The 22,249-nt window shown below is 38.6% G+C and overlaps 2 protein-coding genes across 2 annotated transcripts; one reads left to right on the forward strand and one right to left on the reverse strand.

The window, feature by feature from the left end:
- Window positions 1–2,211: 2,211 nt before the first annotated feature.
- crhbp (corticotropin releasing hormone binding protein) lies at window positions 2,212–7,630 on the forward strand. Its single transcript, XM_034896165.1, has 7 exons — window positions 2,212–2,331; window positions 2,442–2,535; window positions 2,897–3,054; window positions 3,581–3,791; window positions 4,095–4,240; window positions 6,301–6,418; window positions 6,988–7,630. Exons 1-7 carry the CDS (start codon window positions 2,221–2,223, stop codon window positions 7,140–7,142), a joined length of 993 nt encoding a protein of 330 aa, XP_034752056.1. The 5' UTR covers window positions 2,212–2,220; the 3' UTR covers window positions 7,143–7,630.
- A 9,214-nt stretch (window positions 7,631–16,844) lies between these two features.
- Window positions 16,845–20,494, reverse strand: s100z (S100 calcium binding protein Z). The gene is made up of 3 exons (XM_034896208.1): window positions 20,205–20,494; window positions 19,935–20,107; window positions 16,845–17,174 (listed from the first exon to the last, which is right to left on the reverse strand). Exons 2-3 carry the CDS (start codon window positions 20,073–20,075, stop codon window positions 17,019–17,021), a joined length of 297 nt encoding a protein of 98 aa, XP_034752099.1. The 5' UTR covers window positions 20,076–20,107; window positions 20,205–20,494; the 3' UTR covers window positions 16,845–17,018.
- Between the last annotated feature and the right edge of the window lie 1,755 nt (window positions 20,495–22,249).

Below are 22,249 nucleotides of genomic sequence, written 5' to 3' on the forward strand. Positions count from 1 at the left end.
TTTTCCTTATCTTCATGTACTGTATTTCTAACCAAATGTCCTACTGATGCTCCAGATTAATTGGAAACTCCATGTTACCTTTAGGTGTTAAGGTGTTAGTCCTAGCTCTCTTTCTGATCAAGTATTTGTGTTTAGGAATCACAAAAGACAATGATTAATACAGACCATATGCATTTATGATATACATTACTCAATTATTGATTTGAAAAGTCAAAGTGCTCTATTGGCAAAAGATCGTTCTTTATTCACAAATTGTCGTGTTTTAACTTTCTTTTCTTTTTGTAGCCACGTGAATTATTGAAATTTCCCAAACAGTAGCTCAGAATTTGTGTAGCCATGGTTGGAAAAAAGACAAAATTAAATTTTAATCTAGAGTTTCATGATTTAATAAACACAAAGAGTTTTATGGGTGAATGATACATTCCTCCACACATCCCCCCACCACTCTTGTATCTCTAATCTCTTAAAAGGAGCCCTCTGAAGTGCTCTTGAAAGCAACGAAAACACACAGTGTAACCCTGAGCTCTGAGAAACAAGTGGACTGCATTTCCTGTTCATTTACCATATTTTACATAATCTCTCAGACACATTAAATCTTGCAGCGTGGTCAGAATTTTACCTCATGAGGCCCACTGTCTGCTCGGTAGAGGGGGAATGCAATTTCATTAAACTTAATACTGAGCATGATATAAAACATATGGAGGGATTGAAAACTTGACCTTTGATCATTTGCTGTATTTGATAGGATTAATGTGGCACTAGTAGTAGAACTAATGTGTTTCTTAGTAGACTCTCTGTTGCACATTTAAAACACTTTGATAGAGGCTCCTGATGGAAACTTTATTATTTAGATGTTTTTCACTTTCGTTTTCTTCCTGAAGACCAATCTCACCTAACGATCCATTTACTAGCTGTTCTGGAGCTTTCGGTCACATCACATGATCTCTAAAGAAAGGGAGACAGTACAGGCAATTACATTTTTTTTTTTTTTTTTTACATCATTTTGGAGATTTGGGGCTATTGTTGCTTCCATAACATGGGTTACTCCAGACTAGTAGAAAATACACATTTAGATGTTTATTTTACAACACTTTAGTTCTGTTTTTGTCTGTACATTTCTCCTAAATTCACCAAAAGTTAGCATCGGATTGCATATTTAAACATTTTTCTCATATTAAATTGTAATACAAAAAAGTGTCCCAATGGGAAGTTTCAAGGTAATATTAAACATTTTTTACCAGATTCACATGTAGGTTCTCCCCTTAAATTTAGTCTACGTAAAATATAATCTTTGTTCTGATTGTTTTGTCCCAGTAGGTGGTTTGATGGAAGCCCAGTGTAGGGTCAGATGCTTACTGAAGTTGAATTGTTCCACTGGATTCACTCGATTGTCTGTTCTGTTTGACCTGCAGAGGAAAGATGAAAGTGGCGGTTACACTCAAAACTGTAGTGGCATTCAAATGACTTGGGTCAGCTGTTTAATGCTCAGCACTGATGATACCTCGTTTATGCAGTTTGAGCCTCGTTTGGCATCAGCTGTGGCCAACAAACATTAACACAATATTAGGAAGGATTTACATTAATGCTATGAATCTATTTGTATGGTAACTATGAAACACAAATGCGAAAAAAAGTGTTCAAGCAACATGAAAATAAAAAAATACATCATTACATCTTTACTATAATACACACATACTTAGCTACATATATACACACACGTGTATACAAATACATATATGTGTACACGTATACATGTGTATACATATACATACAATACACACACACATATGTAAGATAAAAACAAAACAAAATTAGGATACATTTATAGTGTATCTAATGCAATCTCTATAGTGTGTGTGTGTGTGTGTGTGTGTGTGTGTGTGTGTGTGTGTGTGTGTGTGTAGCGCTGTAACGTAGGAGAGTGAGAAAAAAAAAACACCCAGTTTCTTAAGATGGTACCATGCTTATTTTTTTCTTCTTTATAATACTACACAAACTACATCTCAAATTAATTAATTGTGTGATGGTCTCTCGCTCTCTCTCTCTCTTTCTCTCTCTACTTGCTTCTCCGTCCTTGCCTTCGTCACAAACACGTAATTGGTCAGGAAGGTGGGGGGGGGGGATCCACGGTGTGTGACAGCGAACATGTCACACACCGGACCCGCACTTAGTCCTATAAAAAGCAGCGCTGGTCGCAGAGCTGCCCACTCTTCTCAGCTCATGTGCGCCTTGCAGGCAGAGATGCGCGTTATGGAGCGCACCTTCCGAGAGCAGCTCTTCTTCCTGGTACTGTGCCTGTCTGTTCTCAAGGGAGACTCCAGATATATAGAGGTAAGTACTTCAACTTTGTTATTCACTTCTGTAAATATTCACATTCTTGTTAAACTTTGAGTTCACACCTCTCTCTCTCTTTGTCACTTTCTCTCTCCGTCTCTCTGCAGAACAATGAGATCTCTAAAGATGAATTATTTTCATTTTTCAACTCGGAACTCAGGAGAGAAACACCTGAAGAGTTACTGTACCGACGACCTTTACGTAAGTCATATACAATCTACATTGTTGCCCATATCTTGTAAAAGGACTCAGCTTCTGTGTGAGAGTGAGAGACACATTGACATGCATTCTCTCATATACAAGTGTCAATTTTAAACAGAACACATAAACAGGCTATAAAACACTAGTTTTTTCTCTCCAATTCAGTTTTCCAGTTTTAATTGGATAAAATGTTTTTAAATAGCACAGGAGCAAAATAGGGGATAAAGGTTAAAAGCACAAAGAAATAAAAAAATACTAATCTATTGGTAAGGTTTTAATTAAAAAAATTCCATTTTCTAAGCTGGTATTTGGTTTTGGTCATGATTGGCACATCTGTTCTAACGGTGCGTCTGTCTCTCAGGTTGTTTGGACATGGTTGCAGTGGAGGGTCAGTTCACCTTCACAGCAGAGCGCCCTCAGCTCAGCTGTGCTGCGTTCTTCATGGCAGAGCCCAACGAAGTGGTCACTGTGGACTATGACAACGTTGACATCGACTGCAAGGGAGGGGACCTGATCACGGTAAACTATAAAACTAATCCTGTTTCTCCCCTTATATGTAAAAAATAAATAAACAAACTCCAGTCAGACATGAAACAGCATCTAGTTCTTGGAAGTGCCGCTAAAATATCAAATTAAATTGATTCATTTCAATGTTTTTAGCCTTAATTGTAACATGCTTTACTCCGGTTACAAAGAAACCCCTTCTTAGGTCTATTTGATATATTACTATGTATAAATTCAGAAATCACTGGTGAGCAAATGTGACAGCCTTTGCTTGTTTTCATGCCATCATACTGGGGTCATTCAACGTGCTCGACTAAGCTTAGAAACACTTCCTGCTTAGACATAAAGCTCCTTTTAACATAAGGCAGTTGCACATATCCTGCTTACTTAGCAAGCACTTAAGTAAACTTATGATGGTCTAAACCTTCAGTGGGCTACTTAGTTCAGCGTGTTCACCACAGAGTAAGATCAGCCAGAGTGCATATGCATCTGTGAGTGAATCTGAAAAATCTTACTGTCCTTGTGAATGTGTCCCATGAAGGTGTTTGACGGCTGGGTGATGAAAGGAGAGAAGTTCCCGAGCTCCCAGGATCACCCGCTGCCCCTGTACGAGCGCTATGTGGATTACTGCGACTCAGGATCAGTGAGGAGAAGCGTGCGCTCCTCTCAAAATGTGGCCATGGTCTTCTTCCGCATTCACAACGCTGGCAGCAGCTTCACCCTCACAGTCAGGAAACACATCAATCCTTTCCGTAAGTACATCACACAAATGCAGCCGCTTCCACCCATTTATGGAGTGATTGATGTGTGAGGCTGATGCTTGGGATGATACAAGCGTGGCAAGGTGCTTCAGTCATCCATTGCACCAACATGAGACAGTTTGCCATCACTATTCTGGATCAGGACCACAACATAAGGGGACAAATCCAAAAACACTACATCTAGGGGCCCAATTAAACTTAAAATGTGTGTGTATTTTACCTGCTCCACCTTCTGAATCCATCCAGGAAATCCTTGTAACATCACTGTTGTTGCCGTTCCCTGTCTCCTCGCAGCCTGTAATGTCATCTCCCAGTCACCAGAGGGCAGTTACACAATGGTGAACCCGCAGCAGCACAGGAACTGCAGCTTCTCCATCATCTACCCAGTGGAGATCACCGTCTCCGAGTTCAGCCTGGGACACTACAACAACTTTCCCAAGGTGAACAAATCCATAAAACACTGATGCCTGTACAATATCACCTGCATCATTTCCTCATCTTTGTCCATGTTTTGATTATTCTCCTCATCTCACTTCTCCATTACAAGGGAGATCAGCTGAAATTTGTTAAGGGTGCTCAAAGCAGCCCAAAAAATAAAAAAGATTAAAAAAAATCCCATCAGGAAATCAATAGCAATGGCAAAACATCACAGCTGTTACACAGTGCTACCCACTTTCTGTTTAAATGGATTGAAAACTGTTGTAATTTGAGTGAACTGACCCTTTAAAACCTTGACTTTATAGTTCTTATGCTAAATTAATTGCACATTCTTTGCTGATATTAAGACTTTTAAATCATGGACATTTTTAAATTCTATTTAGAAGTCCTCAAACCTGTATGAAAAAAAACTGGTCTTAAATCAATACTAGCTCTATGAAGCATTTCAGCATATTTCAGCTTGTCTTTTTGGTTTTACTTTAGTGTTTATGGTCTGCCCGTTCTCATGAACCATTCCTTCAAAAAGCTACCAAAAGTTCCTTGGGAGTGGTTTTCCTGGTCTTAGTTGTTTTGGCGCCTAATCTTAACTCTTGTTGAGACAAAAATCACATTTTGTGGACTAAATGTAACTATAATCCCAGCTGAACAACTAACTGCCGCTGATACGATCAAGCTGTGACGGAGGTCCGGAGCCCACGTTGTGAAACTCTGTAGCGGCTTAAACAACTACCGACTGCCGCTCGGCCTCATGGAGCTCATACCCAGCCGGCGTCACATGACCACCCGGCATCAAGTGACCCGCCAGCGGTCTCCTGGTTTCGTAGAATATCACACATTTTGGTGTGCGTACATTTTCGTACAATATCATACAAACCCGTCGTGGTTGAGTCCCACACCCAATTTCAACACCCAAAGGAGTACATCTCATCTTTCAGGAACCGGTTTCTAAGTCATGGTGTTGGTATCAGTATCAAACATTTTTTACAGATATCGATTCCTACTCATCACTTAAAAAAATAGTTTTCAAAGCCACAAACACGTGTAAGCATGACCAATGGCATTGATTTATAAAAAGAACTAGAACGACCAACAAGTGACCAATCACGTTTCCCTGGAGAGCGCAGTCAGGGTCCCTTGTTGATGGGTCAAGTGCCCTAAGAGTTACCCTTATGTTGTCTTCCCTTGTACCATGACAATGTTTTCCCCTCATCTCAAGTTCTTTTTATGAAGTTTTTGTACTTTTGGGTATTTTTCTTTTCATTGATTTTGCCACTTTGACGTCCTTTATTTCGAATAAAAAAAAACATCTTTGAAGACGGGTCAAATTTGACCAGAAGACAACATGAGGATTAAAACAAAATCAACGTCAATGCATTGTGATGGTAGACTGTGTGTAATGATGATAGTGAAAAAGTGCAAAAGTGAAGTAATACAGTAAAATACATAAATACAATTCACCCCGATAAAATACAAATGCACTTATAAAGGAGGGATCCAAATGCAACTACATTGGGACTGCAAAATAGGGGGTGTAGGGGATGGGGGTCATGGTCCATAATAGCCCGCAGTTTTGAATTGTACCAATGGTAATTGTCAGACACTCTGCTATAGGCAGCAAATGGAATTTGCACCTAGGGTCAGTCTAGAAACTCTCCTTTGGCTTGCGAGCTGGAAAAACCAAATACTGATCAGGCCAATCACATTGTGTATAGAGTCATGGGGCGGGGCTTAACGTAAGGACGGCAGAGTTGCAACGGTTTGGCGGGAATTCCCTGCTACTTGCTATCAACTAGCATTGCTCTGGTTGATTATAGCGCTATCCTATTGTGTACAGAGGGAATTTGAAAGACAACCGTTTATCCCGCCCCTCAGATTGAGCCCTGCCAATAGCGCGTTCCCAGACCTAACATCTTGACGTGAGTCTGACTTGTCAGATACACATCATCTCAGACACACTTCAGTCTCACAAACTTCAGATAGTGGTTTATCCATGTGACCAGGGGAGCCTGCATCTAAATATCCTCCAGTTTTCATTATGTGATCATGTGTGGATTTTCCACAGAGGTCCATGCCTGGTTGTGCAGAATCCAGAGATTTTGTGCAGCTGCTGGGAGGAAACGGCATCGACACATCCAAGCTGCTGCCCATCACAGACCTCTGCATCTCCTTCACCGGACCCAGTGAGTACACACTCATCTTCTGCCTTCCACCTCATCAAACAGGAGATCTGGCTTACCGGATGTACAGTGCTGGGACATACATCTCTCACCCACCAGGTGTCCCTTCCCTTCTGCTATCTGGTTTTAAAGAGCTCCACGCTGCATGCAGGGCTTTGCACCCGCCCAGGATGCTTGTGATTGATTTAAAGAAATTCAAACAAGCCAGAGTGTTTTTTTCCCTATCCAAGACTAGATAAGCGGTGTAGCCAGACCATACTTCAGCGCAGACACAATTATATTTTATTTATAATATTAGGTCATTACATATGTTTTCTCTGGACACTTTACATCTAGACCAAACTATAGTTTACAGAAACCTAACAATTCCCCCAAGAGCATGCGCAGAGAGAGAGAGAGAGAGAGAGAGAGAGAGACAGAGAGAGAGAGAGAGAGACTAGAACACAACAAATACAGAAAGACAACTCAATAACCATAGCCCTGGGTACTCACAGCGATGTGGAGAATTCTCAAGGCGAGACTATCAAACTTGTTGAACTAAGACTTAACATTTCTCTTCCTCTACCCCACAGCCCACATGAAGATCGCCTGTGATAACACAGTGGTGAGGATGGTGTCCAGCGGGAAATTTGTCAGCCGAGTCTCTTTCAGCTACAGGCTACTGGACAGCCAGGAACTGCAGACGATCAAACTCAACAACGTGGAGGATTTCTGTTTCAACAACTGATCCCAGCCAGATCAGGACGTCTCAAAAGATCACTTGACTGCTAACATTGTTTTTCTCCAATTATACAGTATATACATAAAAAACAGATCCAGCTGGTCATTCCCAGGCTCATTTTGATTGTTTTAGTCCTTTATTTTTCATTCATTTTGGTAGTTGCTAAATATGAAGTGTCCATTTGTGTTTGGTGGAGCTGCTGTTGTTTTTATTTCTGCTTTGTGTGCAGTATGTGTATTTATTAAGACTTATTATATTATGTTACATATGAGTTCATGGCCAATATTCTTAAAAGGGAATGTTGCTGAAACGAATGTTACTGGTGTTTATTTTGCTGAATGATACACAACGTGCTGAGACACATCCTGCCACAGATGACATAGAGGGCAATAGGTCAAGTATTATCAATATAATAAATACAAGTTGCATTGCCATCATGCAGTTAAATTTGTATAAAACCTTTTTGTAATAAAATTATACTGCATGACCAAGCACTCAGCTGTTTCCCTTTTTCATTTGTTCCACAGTGACTTACATGACTTGCAATCATGAACACTTATGGTGAACCACATTCACATTTAATTCCGTTATCTGATCCAAAAACATTTCCTCTACATTTAGATATGCACCCCTCTTCTGGCTCTCTGTTATCAACAGAAGATCCTGCAACTATTTTGGTCTGTTCTGTGCACAGCTCCATTAAATTACTTTAATTAGTTTCATAGGAGGAAAACATATGGAAGGTATTCATTGCTCCACTTATCCAGACAGGATTGCTTCGGTTTGTTCACAAGCGTGAGGTAGAGGGACACTTTTTGAAATGTAAAAGTGAGAACTGTGTTTGAAACCCTCATTCACTCACTTACTATTCCCTACATGGTGTTTATTAAATAGTGAACTGTATAGGGAATGACAAAACGAGATTTTGGACACTGACTGAAAACACAATGTGTGTCAGAAGATGCGGCGGTTCTTTGTGTGACGGCGGCGGCTGAGCCAAGCCACATGTGAACAAACATGTAAAAAATAACTCCCTGAAGCAAACTGAGCACTCAGGAGAATAGTAAAAAGATGTACTGTTTATATGTTGCATGTTACATTTCCACTGTTTAGAAACGAAAGCCCGATCCAAGGCTATCCAACTAGTAAGGATTTGCTCTTACTAGTGTCTCTGTGTGTGAACTTAGTCCATAGCAATCCCTGCCAATCAATCCCCAAACTTTCAAGTCAGAGAGTAAATGCCGTAAACATATTCTTTGTAAATCTTTACAATCGTTCCCCAAAAGAACCAAGGAGGCCTGCCTTGTTGCCAGATCCAAGTTGACCTAAACACTTGCAGTTATCAGCGTAAAGCGTGACAGTTCGAAGTTTGTTGTTGATTCCCAAAACAGAGTTTTTGACCGCAAATGGATGTCTACGCCTTCGGCTCAATGTCAGGCAATTATGCTGCAAATGTGCTTCCATTGATCCTGACTAGTCTGACAATACTAGTCAGTTACTTCTAGTTTAAAGATGGAAACAGTCAACGAACAGCGGACATCAAACTTTAAGCCACACACACATTCAGTTATTTACAATAATATACAAATAAACACCTGTTAACTGTTACATTTTAGCTGTTCCGTGTGGTTTATAAGAAGTAATTCCCATTGCAGGCTCATAACTTGGTAAACAACCAGGAGACCTTTCAGTTGTTAGGAGAGCGTGTGCTACTTCATCATCCCTTCTGATGTGGGATGATGTCACGGTTTCTGGTATATAAGCGCCTCTCACTGTCACCAATGGGAGAACAGCGGGTGTTATCTCTGAAACTGATGGCTTGAATGGAACAAACCAATGGGGCAAGCAGTGATTAATTGCCTGCAGGTGTATTATCATTGACAGACACCTGCAGGCAGCCAGAGCTGGTAATGAACGAGTGTGTAATGACAACCCACGTAATCAGAAATCTGTGTGTATGTGTTTGTGTGTCTAGGGGGGCGGTTAGAAATGGGAAGGTCACAGGTTAAAAACGGATCAGGTTTTGAGTATGTGTATTTTTATAAATATAATATAAAGGAGGTTCAGTTAGGTCCTAAAACAGCTGTAGTTTCCATCAAACAAACAGCAGGAAATTGTGTTTGGGGACTATTTTCGGTTTAATCCACGTTAGGTGCTTCAGTGAGTATTCGTGCCAGCACCAAGGTAAATGTGGGATTGAGTCAAAATTAATCTGCAGTTTGTATTTTATGGTAAAGATGGAAAATGTAACCCCGTTTATACAACAATGTAGCTAAATGGCAGAGGAAGAAGATACATCAGGCTTTGAAACAAAAACTTTGTTAAAAGGATAACTATAATCACGGTTCGTAAAGAATATGTATACACTATATTTACATAATATACCATGTGCGATCCTTTAATGTTTTATTTCATGAATGTACATTATTATACTATATTACATGATCATATGCCTGCTGATGAGGCATTCACTACACTAATGGACAAGCTAAGACAACATGGTCTATAGGTCATTTTCTATGAATTATATATGTAGTAATTTATTGAATACATACGGTATATGGCTTAATAAATTGTCAGTAGAGTCAATCACTTCACATTCCTTTGTGATACAAAACAGTTCTAATGTTGCTGTGAGGAAGTGTGTTTTGGACTGACAGGTTGATTGTCATGATACCAACTTGATTGAACTCCTGTTACTCTACAGATTGAGAAAATCAAGTGTGACATTTGAATCTGGCCTTTCTGAAAAACAAAATTATCAAAACTTTGTCAATCAGTCAGCAGGGGCTTAAAGGGCACACCTAATGTTGGAGTGCTGTGCCTCTAAAATCAGCAAACTTTCATACTATTGACTCAATTCTATTCGTTACTTTAATAATATACTCTGCTGTGTTCACATTTTAAGAAAAGTTATTTTTAATAAGTCTGTTTAGGTTTTTGTATGAAAATGACTGAAGGAGTGCATGAGTTTCGCTGTACACAAGGTTATGCAATGACAAAATCTATTCTGTTCAAAAATATTTTGAATTTAACTATTTTCTTTATCAAATATATTTAGGAAATGACTTGAATATTTTGATCCTTTTTTTTTGGTCCGGCCTTTTATTGTAATCTCTTTTTCTCATTTGATTACATAAGACTGCTAACGATTTGACATTCATGGTCCCCTAAGGATGAAACTCAAGGAAATGATGATGATATCCTTTTTTCAGCGCCAATTAAAGATGGCCATTTCTTTTTGGCTATTGGAGGTAACAGCGCTTTTCAATTCAATGACATAATTAAGGGGATACAAAAAGAAAATCTATTGTGGAAAAAGATTTATGTCTACCTGAGAAAAAGGAATAATCCTTACAGGTGGGGTTAACTGCACGCCAAATATCTATAAGACCCAAGCTGCTGGCCAATAATTTCAAAGCATTAGTGGCTTGAGCCCGCGCCTCAATCCTTAATCACTTTTGAGTGATACAGTAGAATATTATTCATATCAACATTTGATTGTTGATACTGTACTATAATAATTCGTTAATACTATCAAACTACTATGCCATTTTTTTCTCCAATGAATCTTCCTGTGCAGCAGCAAACTCCTTTGTTTTTGCATCATGTCAGTTTGGTTCGAAGCAGAGAAGTGATTACAGATGATGCAAAGCCCACATTTCACCCCGCCAATGTGCGAAAAAGATCATGTCATCATCCCCCGAGGGGTGGCCGCAACGTTTTCCAAGGTAATGCAAGGTGCTGTGGAAAATCTGGCTCTGCCCGACGTGCTGTGCTTAGAATCCTACCCCGTCTGTTACTAAGCAGCAGTAAAGGCGTTCAGACAAATACTCTGACTTTATGTGGTTGGCAAAGGTTTCCCTAAATGTCTTTTCTTCATTTCCACAACTCTTCTTACTGCCTAAAAATGTGAAGAACACCCGTCACCCAACACTTCTTTTTCAGTTTTCCTAGAGTTTATTAAAAAAATAAATATAGAAAATAAAATGCAGTGTGGAAATAGAAAAAAAATACCACTTGTTGGAGTTTGTTATTAGAGTGTTAAATGTTAGTGTTAAATCAATATTGACTGTATTTTAGTAGATTTTAGTATAAGTTTAGGTCAAAGACTTTAAGGTTCTGTACTTCAGCTGCACCGCTGAAAATCTTTCAACTAAAATCTACTAAAACACATTCAATATATGAGAAATACTTTTATAATTACTCTTAATTTTACACACAACTAGAACACTAATAAACTTACAAGTACATTTATTTTAACCCTCAAGTTGTCCCCGGGTCAAATTTGACCTGTTTTCGGGGGGGTTTTAAATCACAAAAAAATGGGCCTTGGACCAAAAAAACATCAAAAAAGCTCCCACAACATTAAAAAAGTGACAAAAAAATGACAAAAAAATTAAAAAAAAAAGTCAACTGGAAGACAACACAAGGGTTAAAAAAATTCTCCAGTGCGTGGTTAAAAGCCCACCTTTGGTATATTTTTCCGTAAATACCTAATTATGCTGAAAAGAGAATAAAGCTCCAAGGCACTCTTCTTTCAAAAAGCTAAACCCTTTAGCAAATGTCCACACACACACACACACACACACACACACAAAATTACACTTAATTACGCCTTAATGGCAGTTTATAAGTTCGTTAACTCATCAGTACAGTGAAATCTGTTCTGCTGGATGGTTTAGAGAGCTGGTGAATTGTCTCTCTTGTCTACCATTTTGGTGAATAAATGTCTCAATGCAGGTATTCTTTGAACATCAATGTCATTAGCCCCGCCCGGCTAACACATGCTTACAATTCCCTCCCCCGCTGCTGCCTGCATCCACAGCTGTTTTAATGTGGTCTGTGTGTCCGGTCATCTTAAAGAAAGCTGATTCTCTAAAATCTCCTTTTTATTTTTTATGAAATATAAACCTAAAGTGACCATGCAGGAACTCATAGTGCACCTTTAATACTTGAAGCTGTGTATCCCCCCCGTCCCCCCACATACACACACACACACACACACAGAGGAGTTATGACACAAACCGTGACGCACAAAGTGACGATACTGTTGAACGGACAGCAGCATGTGGGAGATAAGGGCTTGAGGCATGTTTTTAATGGTCGCAGGTAGCAGCTACGTTTGGATGATAGACACTTGAAGGAGAAACTGTCCATTCATAAAGAAATATCAATATTTGTCGGTTATATACATCCTTTCTTCACCATTTTTTAATTGCACATTTATTTCCACTCCCCCTCATGATGGTATAGACAACTGTATGTGTTCGTTTAGGCAACATATTATGTGTTTCTGGCATGTTCTAAACAAGCAATCCTTTATTAATCTTCCTCTCAGTTTTATTTCAAGCATCCCTGTAGATGTCCCATGTTCCTTTCCACCTGAGGTGTCATGAAACATGTTTCTTTTTAAAAAAGCTCTTCCTCTTTTCCTTCTTTTCTTAAAGTTTGTTCCTATTGTTTTGCTTTAACCTGCACGGAAACTCATACATATTACTGTAACACTGTCTCTCCCATCATGCTGAAACTGAAGAGTTGCATGTGCACTTCAGAGGCAAGCAGTTTGACTTGCGCATATCTTAATTGCCAATAATTGTCACCCACATTAACAGGATGTCATGATTATACAGATAACTACCAGAGATGCTCACGACACATGACTCAACATTTTTCAATCTGGGGAGGGGGGGGGGGCTCTTCTGCTGAAACCCATTTCCTAAACATGACGTTTAGTCACAGGAAATGAAGAGACGCTCACTCTGAAGAGAATGTGTGTGTGTGTGTGTGTGTGTGTGTGTGTGTGTGTGTGTGCGTGTGCGAGAGAGTGGAAGAGGAGCGCGAAAATATAAATATCCACATTTAAAAATAATCAAGTGACACTTAAGATTGATTGCAACCTTTTGAAAATGAAACAAAAAGACATAATTACGGCACGGCATCTTCTCACAGGAGATAGGGTGATTATCGTGCTCCATTACAGCCAATCACAGACAAATTGCATTGTAATGGGGAGGGTTTGTGCGAGCGCCATCTGTGCGCATAAAAGCAAGTTTCAGTAATCTTTCCTTCACGTCACAGCTGAGAATGTCATTGCCAATTAACTGTCTGCTTGGGTGTTTTGGGAACAGGGACGTTTGGAGGAAAACCCTCAGAAAAAGCAGCTTGAGTCTGCACTTTCGTCCTCCCCAAGGTGACAATATCAGCATTTCTGCTCGAGGGGAAGACGTGTCCGTGTGATTGGCTGACGCTGCTGGACCCAGGTGGTCTGTGTTTACTGGGTTTGGGAGTGTGAGCACCCTCACTCTCACACACATTTTTGCACTTTGAGCAATTGCATTTTCCATTTGTAGTTCCAAGGAAATGCTATAGTTTTGACTGATTTATTTGATAGTTACTAGTATTTTTATTTTTAGATTAAAGGTCCCATCACATTGTGCTCTTTGTATTCTTTCAAATAGACCTTAGTAGACAGAATAAAAGTGACAAAAACATTGGAAAAAAGGGGGGGGGGGACATGGAAAAAAGTAATTTTAATTTGGACAGACAAAAGCAAGAAGTTGTGCAGTGGACGGGAGGACAACACAAGGGTTAACGTGTCTTAACGTTTTATGATGTGACTGCGCATCGTTGCTGCGTTTGGAGAGGCATCTCAACAACACTGATTGTTCACTGTTGCGTTTCAGTTGAATTTAAGTGTCGGGTCATTCCACCACGTCTATCTATTACCATCCAAAACAGCCAAGTCCCGATTGGATTTCAAGGGCAAATTCCTAAATTGTTACAATGTAACTTAAAATCTGCTTTAAAAATGAACATCTATATTTATTAAGCATGTTGGTTTTGTCCATACGTGCTTGTGCTGTGCTCCCCAAGTGGTAGGGCAGGTCTCAGCTGCTTCATGAGTTGGTTGTTTTTGCCCCCCCCCAGGCTCAAATGTCAAACTCCGCCTATGGTTCTAAGATATTAATTAAAATTATTCAATATTTTAAATTAACTTTTGCTTCTTTTCACTCCAAAAAGATCATCCCATGACCCCTCAGAATTGATCTGGTGACCTCTTGAGGGGTCCGACCCCTAGGTTGGGAACCACTGGAATAAAACTAACTGTGTTTAAAGTAGTTAAAACTAGCTTCACCTCAAGCAGCTAGAACAATAAAGTAGTTATTGCATTAATGAATCAGTGTTTAATGTGTCTAATTATGTGATATATACACAGACATCAGACAAAGATAACAATTTTCTGCAGAACGATACTTTAGATACATTTTCCTGATATACTTTTGTACTTAAGTAGGATTTAGAATTTAAATTGTTGTATTAGTACTTGAGTAAATGTAGTAAGTAAATGATCTGAATACTTGTTCCCCCACTGCACATGCACACATCCCCAAACATATTAAAGTTGCAGTGATAGTGCTGCCTATTCACATTTACATATTTTTTCATGATGTCATACATTGACTTATTTTGCCATATACTGTAAGTTGCCACATTAAAAGATTCAAAGTCATATATATATTGATAAACAACAAAAAAGGTCATGATTTAAAAAAAGAGAGTTTTGAATGACCTTCTATATCTCATGAAAAGCTAACATCAAACTTGTTTTTATCACAATCGATTTCATAGCATTCCTTCTTTGAGACAAATCTCTTATCACTGAAATATAACATTAGCAGTTGTCATATTTACTGTGATCATGAATTTCTCCTGGACTCTAGCCTTGTGCCACCATGAAGGAAAAAATGTTCCTCCTTGGGGAACTTACTGTAGACTGACAGCAAGACAGACAAGGGACAAAAATGTTTCCCACTAAATGCACCATCAGGCTGGGACAACGTCTCCAAAATTAACGTATTTCAAATACAAATTTGACATTTGGATTACAGCAGGGACAACCAAAACAAATGACAACGGGCATTTTAAGATGACAAAAGCTGTCCTATTAAAGGTTAAGGCCACTCAATTAATCGTCAGCAACCACCTTAACGTACGGTTCCTTCTTTTACGAAGCAGACAAAACTAGTAGTGAAGAGTTAACTGCAATGCACCCAGGCTGTGGTGAAAGAAGTATTCAGATCCTTTACTTAAGAAGTACTAATGGCACACTGTAAAAACTCTGTCACAAGTAAAATGTGTGCATTGAAAATGTAACTTAATTCAACTATCTTCAGGAAAATATACTTAAAGTATTAAAAGTGAAAGTGCTCGATGCTGAAAAATCCTCAAATTTTGGGAACAATTTGGAAACGATCCAAACAGGTCTGTCAATTAATGTGTTTCATCTGCTAATAATTTCAGATGACTTTGTAGGCTGTTATATTTATCTCTGAAATTTAGTGAAGTTGAAAGTAGCAAGAAAAGACAAAAACTCAAGTAAAGTGCAAGTACCTCAAATTTTTACTTAAGTAAAGTAGTGGAGTAAATGTACTTCGTTACTTTCCAGTAGCATGCTAGCATATGCTTTGTTAGCCAACTCGTCTTGGCTAGTTACGTAGAGAGGCCGTGCAGATTTTAAACAGGTCACCCCGGAGACTGAAGACATTCAAAAACCGTATCTCACTCAAAACAGTATGGATAGTTTTTTTCCAAGTTTGTATGCGTGCGGAAGCACCACACACAGAAAATAACACCCCAAATCCCAGAAAAAGTGATTTTCTTTTCACAATAGGGGCACTTTAACATCATGTCTGTGATTGGATGTAAAACTTTCTGCTCCAAATGCAACCAATAACTTGACTCTTTCCCAGTTTAAAATGTGTTACTGTTAACCGCTGTTCCCCGCTCCGTTTAACGTTTTATTTATTGCATTTTTTAAAGAGTTTATTTGCAAAACATCTGAAAGAAAACATAGCAGTGTGTAAATTCTGCAAAGTGACGCTAACCGACACAGCTGGGACCATGTTGCACCTTCATTTTATATCTGCACCAAGTACGGAAGCATAAAGAAAGGTAAGCTAAGTGTAAATGACGCTAGCAAAGCTAGCTAGCTTTCTAGCTAATGTGTTGAACCTGCCCTCTGTACCAAAACTCTTCAGAAATCTCGTCACCCCTCACCCACAGTGATTTAGCAAATATTGGCTACAGTATATACAGTATTAGCTAGTTGTGTATATACGCACACACACTATGTTAGTGGTGACCAAATGACTTGGTCTCAGTTGAGGTGGTCTTGACTACAACACTGCTGTGTGCACATTAAAATGGTAATGAACTTGTTTTGGGTGTTCTCATCTTTGAACTTGACCCTCTCACTGTCAGTGCTAGTCAGTTCATGAAAGTTGCTTATGCACTGCCTTAAACTCTGTGAGCCAGTTATTAATTCTTCCGGTAAATTGTGTTTTTAGCCTGCTATGTTGCTAGCCACAATTAGCACCCCAATCATCCATTAAAGAGTTACGGTTGCACATTGCTAACCAAGCTAGCTAGCTATATAAATGTTATAACTAGCTCCAACTTCTTGTCCAAATATCACTATCAATTACCAAAAAAACAATATGACGATGGCCGTAAAGCCAAACTAAATCCAAAACGCCATGGTGGCTACAGTCTATGATACAAACACAATAAAACAGGTGACAATGACAACACCATAAACATTTCTTTTGTATTAACATCACTAGATTGTAAAAATGACTATAATTTGGATCAGAAAAAAAGCATGGTGTGAGATCACAAAGTCGTTTAAGAGTTTTAGTTTTTTTAAATCGGTGACAATACAACAGAGTGTCTTCATTCATAAATAATACATTCACAATTCTGTTCAGTTGGTGATGCAAAAAACAAAGGATTCAACTGCTGTTGCATTTACTGTATTGTTTTTTAATGGCATAGAATTTTTAAACAATTTAAGATTTACAGTTGGTGTTCTACAGACATCTACTTGGCTTTCTTCTGCTGCTCTTGGAAGAAGTCATTGCAGGCAACAGTCAGGGCGGCCACCAACACGACAAACTCATTAAAATCCACTTCGTTGTCTTTGTTCGAGTCCAGGTCCTTCATGATTTTCTCCACGAGCATCGGATCCTTCTGAGACTGAAAAGCAAAAATAAAAAGAGAATATTAACGCAACATATGGGACTTTTTCTAGCTTTTATTCTCGTAATGATTCTTCTGTAGAACGTTGCCTTGTAGCCAATAGCATTGTCACTTCAGATCCCTGTTAGAGCACTTAAAATACCTTAAACACATAGATTTAGGTTGTAATATGGGAAACATCAGTCTTTCCGTGTAGGATGAGTCACAACCACAATTGCTTCATGTGGACTTAAGGCAAAAAGCCGTCCGTGTCCAATTGAGAGCAAAGATGTTGCTGCTAAATGAGCCGTGAGCAGCAGCTGATCACACACACGGCATTTATTGCTTTTGCTCATTTACTCCAAGAGCCAGAAACAAGACGTGGCTTTCACTTTTACACCCTCCAACCTCCGAGGCGCCGGTGATCTTTACGTCGTGGAACCTCATTAGAGTTAACATTTTTCGGCAATTACAGTGAGGGCTGACTTATTTGAGAGATTTTTAATTTTTAAATTAGAAAGATAGCTCCTCAGCTGCACAGTGTGAATGTCATTTTGACTTTTGATGGTTAAAAGGGTCAAAGCTACATTTGAAAGTGTGAAAATGACATAAATAAAAGTAATATTGGTGTATATTTTGTTCTGTAATTTGGTTTCTTTTTTACTTTGTGGTTTCATATTAAACTGTAATCATACTCTATGTTAAAGGGAGATACTTTGTAAGCCACTTTGAGAGCTCTTGTCTTCCTTGCAAATGTTTTTTATGGGATGGATTTATAATTGTGTACAAATTAATTTGATGTGCTAAATAAAGGAAAACAAATAAAATAATGGTAAATAAATAAAGTTGGCAGTATGACTGGGACGTGAGAAGACATTAAATCCTGCATTACTTATCAGTAAATAAATTCAGAACAAAATCTGTAGGATTACATTTTCATTCACTTATATCACCTTGATGCTTTCTCCTTTCTAACAAAAGCCCTGTTTCACAGTAACATACCTGTTTATATAGTGAGTCATAAATTAAAAAAAAAAAAAAAAAAAAAAAAAGGTAGTGTCTGTTTCAGACTGTAAAGTACAAATATTTCTATGTTTATACCCGAAAAAACATGAGCCAAAAAATAAATTTTGTTTTCGTTTAATTACTTACAGTAGCTACATTGCTCTGTGAAAACAAGGTATCTCCAAAACATCAACTGTACATGTTTTTCATTTAGCCTTGTTGGCAACGTATTTTTAAATAAAGTAAAATGTAATAATGTTTTTATGTTCATTTTTTGAATGTGGTTTATTTAAATTTCAAAGTAGGAGAATCAGTTCAGTTGATCTGAAAAAACAAACTGAGATACATGGTTTTGAGAGTCAGTGAGACTTCACAATGACTTGAAAAATAAGTGTGTCCAAATGTTATATATTTAATAATAATATATTTAAAGTTAAATATAACTAAATAAAACTAGTAAAACTTTAATAAATAAAAAAATCTAAATATCAAATTTCCAACTTTGAACCGAGGGACAACTTTAGCTAAACTGAAATAATCAAAAAATATAGAAACAAATAAAAATAAAAGCTCTCTTTTCCTCTGCTTTCTGGATTTTCAGTCCAAACATTATCTTTTTAATACTACCCACTCCTTTTTGGGAAGTGTCAATGTTTTCTGTCAGAGGAAACCGAGGGTGAATGTTACGCTGTGGTTGCGTCTATTCTCAGAGGTGCCTGCAGCCCGAGGGCTTGTGATGACATCATGTCTATTTTAGGAGGCGATATGGGCCACTGATGGTGATGATGATGATGATGTGTGAGCACCTGAGGCTTCACGTCCGCATGAGGGAGCACAAGAAGTCAGTCATTGTGTTGGTCTCAATCATTTGGAATCGCAGGCTCATGCAAGCCGCTATCATCATCTGTCTCCCTCTCCACACACACACTTTGTTACACACATTGCTGGGATGTGAGAGCCACCAGCAGGACAGCGATCAAGGAGAAAACAATTCCCTCAGACAAGGGCCATGCAAAGATCCGGAATAAGTAAATTGCCATAACTATTATTATTGGTCAATACACATCCATTGAGGAAAGGAGGGAGATGTAAAAGGTCACACTTTGGTGCACCATGTTCTCAATCACCGGCGGTGCTAGGGTCAGTGGAGGTCTGTCAATGAGTCTGCATTCACACGTCTATCCATAAATATTGCAAAAAAATGAGTGCTTGACTGATAAAAACAGTTAACATGTTCTGCTCTTGCCTATTTTAACATATACGACATTCAAAACAAAGCTATATTTTAAGCAATGTATAAGAAATTCAAGTTCCTTGAGGAAAAAAAAGGATTCATTAAAAAACAATTGGCCATATTTTATGGCAAACTTAACATCATTCAGTTTTAAACAAATATTCCAGCCACTTGAAATAACAGCTAATAAATGAACTGTTATCGTCAGCCACCATGGAATAAAGCGTTTACAGCGTTTTAAATTGGACAAAGCAGTCTGCAATGTGTTTCATAAAGTCCTGAAACTCTCCCTGCAGATGCTCCAGTAACAAGACTGTATGTTCTGGTCCGTCTGAACGCCACATTGACTTTTCTGTTTAACACACACATTGGTTCCTACTGAGCTGATCACGGTTTATGTGTTACCTTTTGGGAAGACTTTTCTCTATTCAATGCGACTGAAAGCTTAGCAAACAATCAGAAAATTCTACTTCGTGATGTGACAACTTCTATTTAAATAGACAAATGAAAAACATGATCATGCATGTAGTGTACATTACCATGAGGAAGTCAGTGAGCTCTGCGTTGAGGAGTTCCTTTAACTCGCCCTTGTTGAGCTTGTATTTGTCTCCATCGTGTCCAGAGTAGTTGTAGAAAACCGTTATCAGTGCACTCATTGCACCCTCGAGCTGGCTCGGCATTCTGCTGGAAGGATGAGAACTCTTGCAGCTTTCTGGCAATGAAAACGCGTCATGATTTACTCATGAAATACAATGAATGTTACTTCCATAAGAGTACAAAAGAAAACACTACGGGAGAGGTGTTCTTACCTGGTTAGAGTCCCGAACAACTGTAAGGTGAGACGCTGCGACACAGCTTGTTTATGAGGAAATGAGGAGAAGCTAAGTGAGCCTTCCTCTTTGTGCCGATAATTAATTCCACAGGTGAGATGCCCATGGTAACCATCTTTCTTTCCAGAATTTAATCAAAGTGGAAAACAAAACATGCCTCAGTGTGACCCTGGAGCCCCCGTGGGGATTCATCAGACTCAGGGCCATGCGTGGGTCTTTTAACACACGTCTGCAACACTTACGTCCCTGAAGTGACTCCAGTCCTCTGAAGTACTTCACAGGATGGGTTAAGACCTGTTAAGGAAATCTACTTGTAGTCATCTTAACCCTCTGAGGCAACATGTTACTAACCTTTTAATGCACCACATGGGTCAAAAATGACGTGTTCATTTTTTATATTAATTGATAAATAGCCGACTGTTTTCTTTGCAACATCTTTTTAACTAAAGTATGTCATCACTCCAGATATGCAAGAAATTGCAGAAAATTCAGTTTTCATTTGTGAGTCATCATAGTTATTTCTGTCGTGCTAAGTGAAACTTTTAGACATGGGTTAAACATTATTTTTTTTGGGTGTTAAGTCAACAGCATCAGTTTTCAAAAAAAAAAAAAAAAGGAAATCAGAAATAAATCACTTGTCGCAGCACTTCTAACTGTACAAAAATGTATACTCTACATGTAGTCCTTCAAGGGTTTATGAATGAATACATGTATGTAGAAGTGCTCTTTACTGCCCCTATAGCAGATAAATCATGATAAAGTACCCCTACGGTGTCCAAGGTGCAAGAAAACAGAGGTGTCAAGTAATACTTCGTTACCTTACCTAAGTAGACATTTTGGGTATCTACACTTCACTGGAGTCATTATTTTACAGCAGACATTGTACTTTTACTCCTAACATTTTCATGGAATCTGTACTTTCTATTCCTTATATTTTTTAAATGGCTTACTCCTATTTCAGTTCAGCTTGTTTTCATTCCAGCTTGTCATCACAAAAGAAATTCCAGTTGGAGAACTTGCACAATCAGCGGCTGACTAAATACTTTTTGGCCCCACTGTAAATCTCACCATCCGGATGGAGTGAATTTGATTGTGGTTGGAGGAGAAGTATAAACCTATACCATTCCAGTACCCTACTGGTTTGAACGCGATCCATCACATCTGCACACGACACAAATCACGTCACACTCCAGCAAAGGAAATAGCATACGTGTGTAGCATATTACAAAAGATGTCTGTGGCAGAGACTTAAGAGAATTTGAGCGAAACGTCGCAACCAAGCACCAGCGAGAAGACTGGTAGCTCCTTCTACATCCCTGGCAGTACCTGGCAGAATTCTAAAGTGGTTGGATGCAAAAACACCTCCTTTAAAATGTGCTGCAAGCTCTGCGCACGCAAGTACCACAAGCTTCCGAGACTCTGTCTAATTAGAAAAAAGCAAACTGATATTTAAAGTAAAAAGCTTGAGTTTTTTTTTTTTTTTAAACCCTAGTGTCTATACTTCTACCGGAGTAATGAATGTGAATAAATTTGACACCTCTGAAGAAAACAAGCCCTCCTAGGTGCAATACAGTGAATGAAGCTACCCAACATCATATAAAATACGCATCAGCTACACCACAGCCAGATAAGTTAAAATGCCACTGCATGTTAATGGATCAGTTATGATATTCAAATAGTAGTGTAACAGTCACAGACACTCTGCACAGCGAGCACTTTTACTTACTCATACATTAATTGCGTTTTGCTGATACTTGTCTACTTTAAAGCATTAGTGTGAATCCTTTTGTTAACAATGAACCTCCGTTAGATTCAAGCCGTTGCCAAATGAGTTACTACAAAGCTAACTAAGACCATCAGCTCCGAACAACTCTCTGGATTTCTCAGTATGACTATGTTCAGTAGATTGTGTCACCTGGCTACAAGGGCAGAAGATAAGTTACCTTTTCCAAAGAGTCCATCATATTTTTTTTGTTTTGTTTATAATCCTCCTTGGCTACTAGCAGCTGTGTGGAAGAGAGGTG

This window comes from Etheostoma cragini, chromosome 16 (genome assembly GCF_013103735.1).
Source record: "Etheostoma cragini isolate CJK2018 chromosome 16, CSU_Ecrag_1.0, whole genome shotgun sequence".
Classification (NCBI taxonomy): domain Eukaryota; kingdom Metazoa; phylum Chordata; class Actinopteri; order Perciformes; family Percidae; genus Etheostoma; species Etheostoma cragini.